General features: G+C 32.5%; 3 protein-coding genes across 3 annotated transcripts; 2 read left to right on the forward strand and 1 right to left on the reverse strand.

Moving 5' to 3' along the window:
- The first annotated feature begins 5,362 nt into the window (after positions 1-5,362).
- F4817DRAFT_341282 (uncharacterized protein) lies at positions 5,363-5,982 on the forward strand. The gene is made up of 2 exons (XM_049303734.1): positions 5,363-5,424; positions 5,473-5,982. Coding segments are annotated over exons 1-2 (255 nt in total). The 5' UTR covers positions 5,363-5,422; the 3' UTR covers positions 5,726-5,982.
- A 727-nt stretch (positions 5,983-6,709) lies between these two features.
- Positions 6,710-8,139, reverse strand: F4817DRAFT_341286 (alpha/beta-hydrolase). Its single transcript, XM_049303735.1, has 2 exons — positions 7,013-8,139; positions 6,710-6,956 (listed from the first exon to the last, which is right to left on the reverse strand). Exon 1 carries the CDS (start codon positions 7,844-7,846, stop codon positions 7,139-7,141), a length of 708 nt encoding a protein of 235 aa, XP_049157861.1. The 5' UTR covers positions 7,847-8,139; the 3' UTR covers positions 6,710-6,956; positions 7,013-7,138.
- A 3,571-nt stretch (positions 8,140-11,710) lies between these two features.
- Positions 11,711-13,452, forward strand: F4817DRAFT_359547 (uncharacterized protein; the record flags this gene model as incomplete). Its single annotated transcript, XM_049306178.1, has 2 exons — positions 11,711-12,539; positions 12,596-13,452. The coding sequence occupies 2 exons, from the start codon at positions 11,711-11,713 to the stop codon at positions 13,450-13,452; spliced, it is 1,686 nt and encodes a 561-aa protein (XP_049157862.1).
- Positions 13,453-13,554: the final 102 nt, after the last annotated feature.

Consider the following 13,554-nt stretch of genomic DNA (forward strand, 5'->3'; position numbering starts at 1 on the left):
TAAATATCTTTTTAAATATTATAATCCTTTATTACCAATTTATTATATTTAAATTTTTTAATTTAAAAATTAATCTTAATTTTATTTAAATATAACATAAATTATTATTTATAACTTTTTCCTTAAATTAACTTTTTATTAGATTTAACTTTCTTATTAACTTACTTCCTTTATCCTAAATTATATTAATTAAATAATTATAAATAAAAAATTTATTATCTTATTAATTTAATTAATTTAATATATCTTATAAAATAACATTTAATTTTTTTTATATCTTATTAATATATATTAATTTTTTTTTAAATACTTAAAATAATTATAATTCTTTTTTAAATTTATAAAACAACTTTTTATCAAACTAAACATCTTTTATTAAAATAACTTTTTATTAATAAAAAACTTATATATAATATATATTAATAATTTTATAATTAATTAAATACCTTATATATATTTTTAATTAAACCTTTTTACTTTACTTATCTTTTATATTAACTATATTTCAATCTAATAAATATACTTTACAACCGTAAATATAAATATAACTTTAATATAATTTTAAATTATTTATAAAAACCTTTATTATTTTTAAATTATACCATTTAAAATATTAACAAAACCAACTTTTTAATATCTTTAATAATAATTTATAACCGTTTTTTTAACTAAAATTCCAATTTATTAAATAAATTATTACTTTTATACATTTTAACCACAATTCTTTTAACAAATTAATACTTAATTATATTTTAATAAATTTAATTTAAAACTTTTAACCTAATCTTTTAATCTTATTTATTAACTCTTTTATTATAAATAATAATAATTTTAAATTTAATCCTTTTTTAAATATCTATTAACTATATTAAATTATTCTTTATATATCAAATATTAAAATATCATTATTATATCTTAACTTACATATTTTTAACTTAAACTAATAACTTACTTAACTATTTATTTAACTAACTTTTAATATAACGTTATCTTATATCTTATTAAAAAATATATAAATTATAACAAATCCCAAATATTTATTTAATATAACTAATATTTATAATATTTTATTATATTTTATAAAAAAATTAAATAAATTCTAAAATATTTTCCAAAATAGTTATAAAAAGTAACGTTTTAATTTCTTTTTAAAAATAATATGTTTACCTTAAATTTTAACGCAAATTTTACATTTAATTATAAACTTCCCTTTAATCTTTATTTTTCTAATATTATACATTAAAATTTTTAAAATATTTAATCTTAAATAATCAAACCTAAAATATTATAAATCCTTAATATCCTTTTTTTTAATAAAAAAATAAATAACCTTTTTATTATAATTAATATAAAATAAATTATAAAATTAGTTATATTAATATATAGTTAAAATATAATTAAAATATAAATAAATAATAAATAAATCTTAAATAATTTATATTTAAAAAATAAAAAATTAAACTATTTAACTAACCGCTTAATAATCCTATTATTAATTTATAATCCATATTTTAAAATACAAATTTTACCGCAATACTATACTTTTACCTTTTTTTTAAAAATAACTTTTAACATAATATTAACATAAAATCCCTCCATAATAATTATATTAATTAATATTAAATTTTTAATATTAAATTTATTTAATCTATTAAACATACCTTTCATTACTTTAATACTTTAACCAATAATAAATAAAATTAATAATTTAATTTCCACCATTTTTTTACTTTTAACTTTTATTTATATATTAAATTCTAATAAAACCTTATCATTAATTAAATAAAACTTATTACAAATATTTAAAATAATATTATCAATTAATAAATAACGATTAAATTAAATTAATATAATATATACCTCATAAATAAATTAATATTAAATCTTTATATTACCAATTATAATTATAATTATTAAATTACTAAAATAATTTCTTTAATTATTTAATTAACCGTTTAACTTATTATTATTATTTAATTAACATTTTTTACCGTTAAGCTTATATCTTAGTTTAATATACCAACCTTTTAATTTAATTTCGACTTAAAACACTTTTTATTTAATAAATTAATAACACTTTTTAATTATTTTATACCTTTCTTTATTAAAAATATTAATTAATTAACAATTAAATTTTTTAATAATAATATATTAAAAGATTCCATAACTAATAAATTATTATAAATAAATATTTATTAAATTATTATAACAAAAATAATTATTTCCTTAACCCGTTATATTTAAAATATTAACTTAATCCAAATTAAATAACATATTCACAAAATATACACCAACTTTCGCAAATAAACCTTAAAATATAAAATTATCCTTTAAAATAATTAAAAATTATAAAAAAAATTTTATTAACAACTTCGAAATTTCTTTAATTTACTTTATAACCATAAATTCCTTAATTTAATAAATAATTTAATTTATAACCCAATAAACTTTAATAACTTTTAAAAAATCCAAAATTATAACATTTCCTTTGATTTTTAAAATCCTATAAATATAACTATTTTTATACAACATTTATTATTTAAAAAATTACTTTATAAACTTTATCTTACTAATATAAATTTATTAAAAATATCTATAATAATCCTTTTTTAACTTTATAATAACTAATAAATTAATAAATTTAAAATATAATTTAATTTTATAAAAAATATCAACTACTAATATTAAATCGTTACTAATACACTTAAATATAATAAATAATAAAATTTTTTTCTTAACCGTTTTTTAAATATATTTAAACATTTAATTTATAGCCAAAATATTAATTATTTCTTTTAATTAAACAATTATATAATATTTTTAAATTTTATTAAATAATTTATTAAATTTATTATTAATTAATATAATAATATTATTATTTAAAATATTTTATATAAAAATACCGTTACCTTATTTAATAGCTATAATTACCTTATAAATAAAAACCTTTTTATCTTTAACAAATTTTAAAATAAAAACTTTAATCTTAATTATAATAATATATTTAATAGTATTATATTTATTTAAATTTATTTAATCTTAAAAATTAAATTAAATAATATTTTATTTCACTTTTAAAATTTAATAAAAATAATTATAACAATTATTTAAATAAACTATTAAAACTAAAAAAATAACTTTAAATAAATTTTTACTATATATATCCATTATTACTTTAAAAGTTATAACTTTAAAAATAACTATATAAAATAAAAAAAAAAATAAATAAAATAAATAATTTACATTTATTACTAATATACCTTTATTAAAAACTTAAACACAAACTAAACTTATAACTATTAAAAATTATAATAATGTCACAAATAACATATAATAATTATAAATAATATATAAAAATTTAAATTATCTAAAATATAATTACATATAACACAACCCTTATATAACTAATTAATTACATAATAATTATAACTAACGCCACAACTCCCCATAACCGTTATAATAACTATACCACAACCACAACTATCCACCCCATACAACAAAAGTTTAATTTAATGGTTTTTTATTATAATTATTTAAACTAAGTATTTTTAAAATAATTAAAAAGTTATAAATTAAATTATTATTTTTATTAATATTATTAAAATTAATTTAATTTTAAAATTTATAACTTTTTATTAAATTAATAAATTATTTATTTTAAATTTTTTAATTATTAAAAAAAGTTAATTTAAACTTTTTTATAAATGTAATAATATTTATAATAAATATTATTTTATTAATAACTTTATTAAAATTTATTATAATAATATACATATATGGTTAAATGGTACCGGTTAAAATTATATTTTTAAAACTTTTACGTTTAAACATATAAAACTTTTAATTATCAAATAATTAATACGTATAATTAAATAATAATTAAAATAATATTAATATAATTATTAATAATTTAATTATTTATTATTAAAATTGTAAAAACGTATAAAATGTAAATAATTATAAAAAAATCAAAGATTTTAAATCATTTAATAAAATTGATTAATTTGACAATATAATATAAACTCGATTATTTATTTTATGTATATAATTTATAAAATAATACATACATTTTTTTAACTTATATTATAATAACTTTACAAATATTTATTTATATTTTTTTTAAAAAACATTATTATTTTAATTAAAAAATAATAAAAATTATAATTTAAATTATATATAATTTAAATTAAAATTAATAAAAATATTAAAAAATTATATAATTATATATATATAATTATATAAACTTTATTATTTAAATTACTTTTATTATTAATTTTTAAAATTAATTAATTAAATTAATTAAAAAATTCCATTATTAATTTAATTTTATATACATTATATATAATACATTTAAATAATTTTTTAAAAATAATAATTTAAACGTTATAATTAATATTATTTTATAACTTTAATTAATGCGAAAATAATAAATTAAATTACATATTTATATAATATATATTAAATATTATATTATTATTAAAATATTTAAAGTTTATTTAAAATGATTTTATTAAAATATTTTTAAAAAATATTACGTATTTATTTAAAAGTTATTACATATTTACTTTTTTAAATAAACGTTATTTAATTTTATTATAACATAATAATTAAAAAGCCGATTTAAATGTAATTTAAATCATTGTTTTTACATTAATTAAAATTATAAAATAATATTAATTATAACGTTTAAATTATTATTTTTAAAAAGTTATTTAAATGTATTATATATAATATATATAAAATAATTAAAAATTAAATTAACAATTAATTTAATTGGCCGAATTACGTTTATTTAATATAAAAATAATGAAAAATTATATATTTTATTTTGTATATACCCCGCATAATATACTGTGCACCTGTTATATTACCCTTTTTGGAAAGCTTCGACCTATTTTCCTGATTTTGGCACAAATGTCTTAACCGTCCACCATACCCCCCCTAGTCAACTTTGACGAGCCCGAGGTGGTCTGAGCACAATAATTAAAGCATGGCAGCTCGCTAAAGTTGTATGCTTAGTATTCCTTTGATGATTTAAGGTCTCATAAAGGGCCTTTTACTTAGGTATATATATATAAAAGTTATGTTACGATACATAATATGTTCGAAGCCTAAAGCGGAATTCTTACTAGGATGCAATGTTGCATCGAAGTTCGGTGCACAGCTGGGCATTACCTTTGGCGCTTAGCAAACACCACTAGGAAGGCCGAAATCTTCAACTCGGCCCGTGTCGCGAAGCACGTTATCTTTCCCGAGGCCACACTCCACGAACCTGTTTCAGATATTGCGCTGGTTAACTAGGTACCTAAGGTATTTAGACGATACTAATATTTAGAACAGTATTAGAAACCTAATTATAGCTAGAGGTTCCTCATTTTAAGCATCTTAGTGGTCTAGGGACCTAGGAAGTAGGATCTGTTAAATGTAAGGGCCCGTTCAAGAAGCGGAAGTCAAGATAACTTATCACTATAGGTTATGGAGGTGGTCACTGTCGGTCAGGACGGCGTTAGCGTCGTTTTCACTACGCTTGTCAATGAGATTCTATAATTCTTACAGTGCTGAGGCCTATGCTGCGCCAACTTCGTGCACAATCATCGGGCCATTTCCTGTTGAATGGGTCCAGGGGTATCTTTTCATGTTACCTGAGTACATTTCTCACGAGCGTTTAGTAGATTTGTGCCATTCGCTAACCATTGCCCCGAAATGTGTTGGTAGTTATCCCTAGTGTCTTTCTGTTTGAGCATCCTAGCTGCTGTATGAAAGTTATCCTTGCCTTCTGCTACCGCGACGCGGGCTAGTGGTTACTATTTCGTGGTAGGGCTCGGAATGCTTAGGGGGGCTTCGGAAAGGCTTGTTTCTTCATAATTTCAATGGTGGTCCTTGGCCACTTAGGGCGAGGCCAAATGAGGGAAGAGAAAATAGTACTCTCAATGCCACATGTTCCTATCAGCTTCCGAGGTATCTAAACCATTGAAACTCTGCGGTCTGCCCGTGAGTCTGCCTTACACTTTCATGCGGCCTCGGCGGTTAAGATTCAATAATGCTTCACATTGCTTGCCATGAATAAAACTTACGGCCTTTAAGTACGCTCATGAATGGCAAGACGCCCTCGAGCACAGTAACCCCTTTTAGATCAATATAATTGAAAAGTTACATTACGGACCATATATCAAGGTTCCGTCTACCGCCTTAAAAATTGCCACTTGGTTGCTTTGTTGTAATGAGGCATCGGCACACGATTACAGGTTTTTTTTTTTAACCTCCCATGACTGTCGACGTGGAGGTTGTCTACGGCAGGCGGATGATACATATGAACTACATAGAAGATCCGTGCTACAGCAGCGTCACTACGCATCGGCCTAATAGCCGCTTCTACGTATACGGGATCTCGAAAGCCAGGTGACTACTGTAGGAGAGGTACACTAGGACTACGGTAATGGTACCTACATCCAAATTACCACCCTGTGTGGTATTTTGTTGGTTATACCATGTTCCTTCAGAGACCTCTCGGTCTAAAGGATTCAATATAATTTTTCGTAATTCTTTACGGGACCAGTCAGACCGGCTATCACGATCAATATTAACTTACTAGGTGATTCCTCACACCAATAGAAGTTACTAGGCCGCGTAAGTACGTAAGGTAGCATGTGAGATGGAGTTAACTAAGCCAATTATTTCTAAATCTATCTCTACATTCCCGTAGGATATAGCCTGATTCTTAGGCCTCTTCGTTTCTACTGTTTCCACTTTCCACACCGGTGTTGGTTTGCCCTCTGGCCTTGGAAGAATGCCAGTATCGCTTCAGAAGCTTTCGTCATGCTATAACTTAACTACATCGATCCTACACGAATGAAGCAGCAAATACTTTATATAACCCTTTCTATCAATAAAATGGCGCAGCCGGTGAAAGGGTTGAGACCCAGCAGTCGTGCTAAGCCTTACTTCTTTTATGTAGAGTATACTTCGACATAGTCCTCATGGAATATAGTCGATAGCTGACTATCGGAAATAGCATAGGTGTATCAAGTATCTACGTTCTAACTATGCCTAGGTAGAGAAGCCCAAGTTTAGCGGATTCTTCCAGTTTTTGCTGAACATTGGAAGCATAAACTCTTAATAAGATGCTCTGCGTAAGAGTCTAAACATTTAAAACGGAAAACTTCAACCATCTCTCTAATTCACTCGTCCAACCCAACCGTTCATCGCCGAGTGCTAACCCTAGCCCATGTGGACCAGCTGGAAGAATAAGAGTTTCAAATGGCCTCTTGTGCTTGGCCATCGCCGCAGCAAACCCCAACGTATTTTGCACTGGCACTACATCGTCGTTTGCGGTGTGGAACAGGAATGTTGGCGGCGTGTTCGTGTCGACGCGCTTCTCAGCGCACATGGCATTCTCGGCGTCACTACCAGCTTCGCACCCGTCGCCGATCAGATTGCGTCGTGAGCCCTCATGGGTCGTACCGGCCGCCATGCTGATAACCGGATAAGCAAGGATCGCAAAATCTAGGTTTGCACCGGGATCCGTCGCTGTCACGGCTGCAAGATGCCCGCCGGCACTGAAGCCCCATATTCCTAGCCTATCAACACGCCCCGATGCCCGAATGTGCCGCACGGCCTCAAGTGCTTCGCGTTGTGGAGCCGGGAAGATGGGTGCCGGGCTTGACGGACCGGCGGTCGTGTATGAGAGTACCCACGCGTCTAACCGGTGGTCGTTGAGCCATCGTGCTGGAGCCGTTCCTTCGTTATCCATGGAAATAAACTCGTACCCGCCGCCTGGGAGCACGAGAACCCCTGTACGGTTGGGGTCTGATGCGGGGTAGAAATCGAGCTTCAAATCTGGGGTCATGTCGATTAGGACGATGAGGCTAGTATATGTATAAGAGAAAGATGGGCAATTAAGCCAAAAATCTCGATGGTGTGAATATGAGGGAGATATTGTAAATAAGAAGAAATGTCATTAGTACATGGGATTAGAGAAATATCAAGACCGATTAGCTCTTATTACTTTAACCGTACGTACCTAGGTACTAAGTAGCAGAGCCTCTGTCCAGTGTCGGCATTGTCTACGAGGCTTCATATATCCCTATTAGTGCTGGCTTTTGCCTCCGGGCACCCAGAGGGTGCCGCGCTTTAATTAAGAAAACGGCCGGTAATTAAGGATCGATTTGAAATACTTCCGAATAGGAGGGTTTTCCATGTACCCCTGGTCAGTCAGGGCCTCGGGGTATAAGTACATACTTCGCAACACCCATCTAAGTATTAACTTGGTACTCTCGACTTTCTTCTCACGCAAAATCATCGCCATTCATTTCCCGTCGCTAATCTCGTTTTAATAACGTCTTGTTTCGCGGCCGGCTTCTCTTCCCTTCATGCTTCTCTAGGGGTTATTGATAGGAAATATCATTGATGCTTGCGTACATGCTAGGCAAATGCCTTCTCGCCGAACCTTCTGACCAATTCCTAACTTCCTATCACCCCCCGGGCACACTCAAAGGTATAACACTCTTACGTGTCGAATCCATGATCCTTAACGACCTCTAGGGTGTGAAATGCATTGCTTCTATAACTCATAGCATCGTAATAATGAATTTGAAAGTTGCCATACTTCTAGAGTGGACGCGAATATTTGTTCCGCAAGGAACTCGTGGTTTCTTCCACGTAAGTGCCCATGAAAGTCCTAACGTCCTTCCAAGAGTTTACCCCAGGTGAACAATATAGTGAGAGCTGAGATATCTATAACGTTTTACACTTTCCATTGCCATTTATGTTTAAATCTTATCTGGACTAATGTAGCAATAACAGTGGACATGCTATGCTCTAATATTGATAAACGTCTTATTCTACACCTCTGCGTTTATTGTAGCGAACCTGTCTTGTACTCCACATGAAAAGATATGGGACCAAACGGTGCCTGGAAAGTGCTTCAACAGGAAAGCCGTAGATGTTTCAGCAGCTAGTATCAATATCGCCTCACACACTCTTATTCTAATCCTGCCTCATACCGTTATTTGGAAACTTAATATGACGACAAGGAGAAAGATCAGCATTTCGTTAGTATTTGCTATTGGCGTTTTGTAAGTGATTCTCTCAGATTTGTTAACTTGGAATCTCATGGAATATTTATATAGGGCTTTTATTTCGGGTGTCTTCCGATTGATCGTGACGGTGCAGTACTTTCAGACCCAGGATGCCACTTATGCTATATCCCGGATGGCACTTTGGTGTGGTGCCGAAATGGTGCTCGTTCTTTTGGTCTTCTGCGCACCTGCATTTCCAAACGTTTTCCGCGAAATGGAGCATTTACCTAGTCTTTTTGCATCGTGGGGGAAATATTTTCGGCTGTCTAGCAGTGTAGCCGAAATAGGAAGACCCGTTCAAATCACATGTTACCAAATTTTAACAACTTATGTATATGAAAGGGTCAATGAAGACGTTTTTTCCCCTCATAATCCAACTTTCCAGAGAACGGGGGTTTCCGATTTGCCTACACGATACCATACACCTCACAATGACCAACTTCATGTATCTTTGGAGCTAGGTATCCTTCGGACTATCTAGTTTTACATTAAGGATGAGCGGCAATTTCGAAGTGATGTATTTAATAAGAATAGTGTTAAAGTGCCATGGGACATGTGCTTCCTTTAATATCATGAGAAAGACCCAAGTGGTAGCCTTAATAAAACCAAGAAAAAAGAGTAGAAGGGGAATACTAAAGCCCGATTTTAGATGTTGTAGGACCAAGTTATTTTCTTTTTCCTCTCCCTTCCATCTTCGCGAGAAAACTTGCAAGTTATTCTGCACTGGGGCTTTTTTTAACGTGCTGTGGGTAAATAAACTACCTAGGTAATTATGGTAAACGATGAGAAGTCTAAAGCCACGTGTGAATGAAGACCTTCGACCAAAATTTAATAGATTTGCTACATGCCAACTTCCAATGAAACTTTCTATAATGTAAGATGGTATAACTTGTATGCGTATATTTTCTTTCCCCTTTTCCTTTCTTCTGAATAGTCATCAGGCAGTGTAGTACCATAAAGTCCCTAATTCATAACCAAATCTTCTAATGAATGCATTGGCACATACAATTCCGGAAGTAAAGTGCCCGCAAGCCTTATGTGACATATTTTAGTACCACTTGACCCTCGTACCCCTTTTTCTCTCTCTTTATCCTAAGTATCTCTTGAACTTGTATCGACATGTCTTGTCTGATTTACCTATGTCTCGTATTGGAAACCATAACGCTTTAGCTATTGTAGTTGTTCGTCTATTACTATATAGTAGGATTAGCTCCGGAGGAACTCATTAACTCGCGAGTTTGGTATACACACCCTGCGAACACTTTTCTGGCTGTGCTAGTACCTCCCCTTCACAAATACAAAGTATTAGCACGAGGGGACACTGGGGTATCATCTAATGTGCTATACACGAGGGACCGCATATTTAACACTGCCAAGTCCCCGAATATTTCACGTACGTATACGTACGATACTAAATTGTTAGGCCCGTGAAAAAGTGTTAGGGCGGAGTCACAAATCTCAAAGTTTCCCAGGCGATGCGCAAGACCAGCCTAGTTTACTGCTTCAAGTGCCCTCTCTATCCCCGTCATCCACTACTTACGTGTGTTATGGAACCTACCTCATTACCCAATCTACCTCCTTCCATGTCTCTACACCAACCAACCCTGTTTGGTAGTCAGAGCTGCGCATTAGCCAATAAATTCTTCTAGGTTGATCTTTCCATCTTTCTCTCTCTTCTATACACTTACGTCATATCTGTTTTTCATTACAAGCACGACTGGTGGGACACAACAAGAAACACGGATGCTTAGCAGCTTCCTACTAGGCATCGAACCTTACCTACCTATACGCAGACCATCTCCTTCACTCTTATCATCAGAAGGTACTTCACCAGGGTAACAGGAGAAGAATCGAGTTGGGTTAGTACTTTTGTCTTGTCTACTCGCCTTTCTGAGTACATTAGGTACCTTAGGTATGTATTTCTATCTTGATTTCAGGTAGTTTCTTCGAAACCAAGGTCAACACCTCGCTAACCTTTGTTATTGCCAGTCGTCAGTTGTGTTCATTACCTGAAACGTACATAAAGTTTCCCATCGTGATACGAGAGTAAGTGCCTACCTTTTTTTAATGTTTTGCACCCCCTTAGGAAAGAACCCATCCTGCCCATACCCATCTTGAAACGAGCCACGATTGAACGAGTAGCTCCTTCTAATTCTAATCATCTCTTCATCCTCTCTTTACCATCTCCTTCCTCTTCATTCCCCTACAGTAATCAATTGATGAACCAGCAACCCGACTTCCTGCTCATAGGTCCCTAACGTTTCGTGTCTTACTTATTCGCAGGCGTTCTTCCTTCGACTTCAACTTGCAGAGGAATTATTAATTCCTCTTATCTATGAAACCCGAGAGCACTCTTAGTGATTATCATACTTAAGGCTAGATAACTGGTCAGCAATCATCCGAAGATACCTGATACAGGGTCAATATCGCAGGTAAGTTAACGAGCCACACATCCATATCCCTAACTAAGTCCTGTGAATCTTGCAACTTATTTTCTCGGGTCACTTTTTCTGAATTATAGGTTTCGAAGGACGTCGCGTGTCCCAAGCGTGACCTGCCCTTTCCACCTATAGTGCGACAAAAATATTTCTATGAGATGTAATTTGATGCTAATGGTTACCTTTTATGCAGAAATGGCTCCAGCTAAGCGACAGACGTGGATCGACGTCTACGATCCAGAGACGGGCCATTACAACTCTCAACTAGTTACTGGCCAAGCTTCTGGCCAAGCTTCTGGCGTAAATCTACCTAACAAAGTTCAAGAGGACACAGCCGATTACAGCGTCAAGCGTCCTCAAGAGAATGTGCATGAACTGCCTGGCTCCTCAGGAACTAATGATAGCACCTCGCTTAAAGATACTACAAACGGGACTCGCCGCCCTAATAACTCAACTACCGACAAAGTTAAAGCTCAACCAATTGCCAAGATTGAGCGTAGTCTACCAAAGCGCGGGGGGCTATCGCAAAGCCGTTGGGCGCCAAAAGAGGATGCCAATGAGACCAAAAGCGATCAACAGTTGACCGCGCTTACTAGCCTATATGAGAGTCAGCATAACTCAAATGCAGTTGCAAAGCAATTGGACAATTCAAACAAACCCGTTGACTCTGACGTTGTACATGAAGTCTCTAAGGCACTAGCTACTACCACCCTAGTAGATGCTGTCGAGAGAAACTCCCGGCTTCACGACCCCAATGATGCGCGGGCGAATACCGGATGTAATGTCGGACTGAAGGACCACAAGCATGCTAAGACGGCGGAGGATGAATCTCCACCCATTGAAAAGTTTTCGTGCCTACCAAAATATGCCGAGAAATACGTCAAGAATTGGATTCAGTCAACTCGTGAGATTACCGTGGATCTCCATCCAGAAGGGGTTACAAGTCCAGAACGGTGCGATGTAGACCCCGAAACAGGCCGTCTCATGGCACCGGTGATTTCTGCTTCCGAAGTGCAAGGTATAGGTATGTATACGGTTCCTTAGTAATAATATCTTAGGCCTATTACTAACTTGATTTAGTCCAGGAGAACCCGGTAGAACCTAAGGATAATGCTCAGCCTCTTACGGAGGACTCATTGCCCGAGGAACTCAAACCAAAAAGGGAGTACAGAAGTGAAGAGGACGTGCCTAGGAAGCGCCTTGAAGTCCGCCTAGTCTACCCTGAAAAAGTCTCCAATCCGCGTGAGATCAGAGTGCCGTGCCACCTCCGACCGGCCAGGAGAGACGATATGATGCAGGTAGCGGCATTGTATAATGAAGAGATGGACGCCAGTTATAAGCTACCGGACAAGAGACAAGTCGGCCATCACAAGTGGTTCAACATCTATGATGGGTGCTGCACCGAGAACATGCCATTTTTTGTTGCCGTCGATGGCTGGTATAATGCCGCCGCTGAGAACAATGGACCCGTCATTGCATTTGCCGTGATGGACGTCGCTGTAAGAGGCATCTTTGGCTCCTACAAGACATATGCGATGCCCTGTGGGAAGCTCACAGTGGTTGTACATCCTGATTACCGTCGTCAGAATGTATGCTCAGCATTACTTGACGCAGTCTTTACCTGCTGCTCGACATATTATTCATCGCGAGAGGGATACGTGTTTGTGAATAAAGACCAAGACCGTAGATATATGACTCCGAACCACAATGTACGCCAATGGAGTTATATCGATATTGAGGTTGTTGTTCCAAGTGGATCTTCAAAAAAGGAGGTCGAGCAGAACGAGCGGTTCAAGTGGGTTGCAACTTACTTGAGCAAATATTTCGACATGTCGATCGTTTACCACGACGAGAAGCTATTCCGAGATGATCGATACAAAAACCTATGGCTCGACAGAATTACCTTCCGACACCAATGCCGTCCCCGAGGATCTTGAGTGCATAAACCCTTGGTTTGCGTGCCAACCCATCTGGTGTCAAAGGCTAATAATTAAGAAGCCTGCCTATCTTGCTTTGGCTTTTTCGCATATATCGACAGA

Source organism: Daldinia loculata (genome assembly GCF_022478755.1).
Source record: "Daldinia loculata strain CBS 113971 unplaced genomic scaffold F4817scaffold_33, whole genome shotgun sequence".
NCBI lineage: Eukaryota > Fungi > Ascomycota > Sordariomycetes > Xylariales > Hypoxylaceae > Daldinia > Daldinia loculata.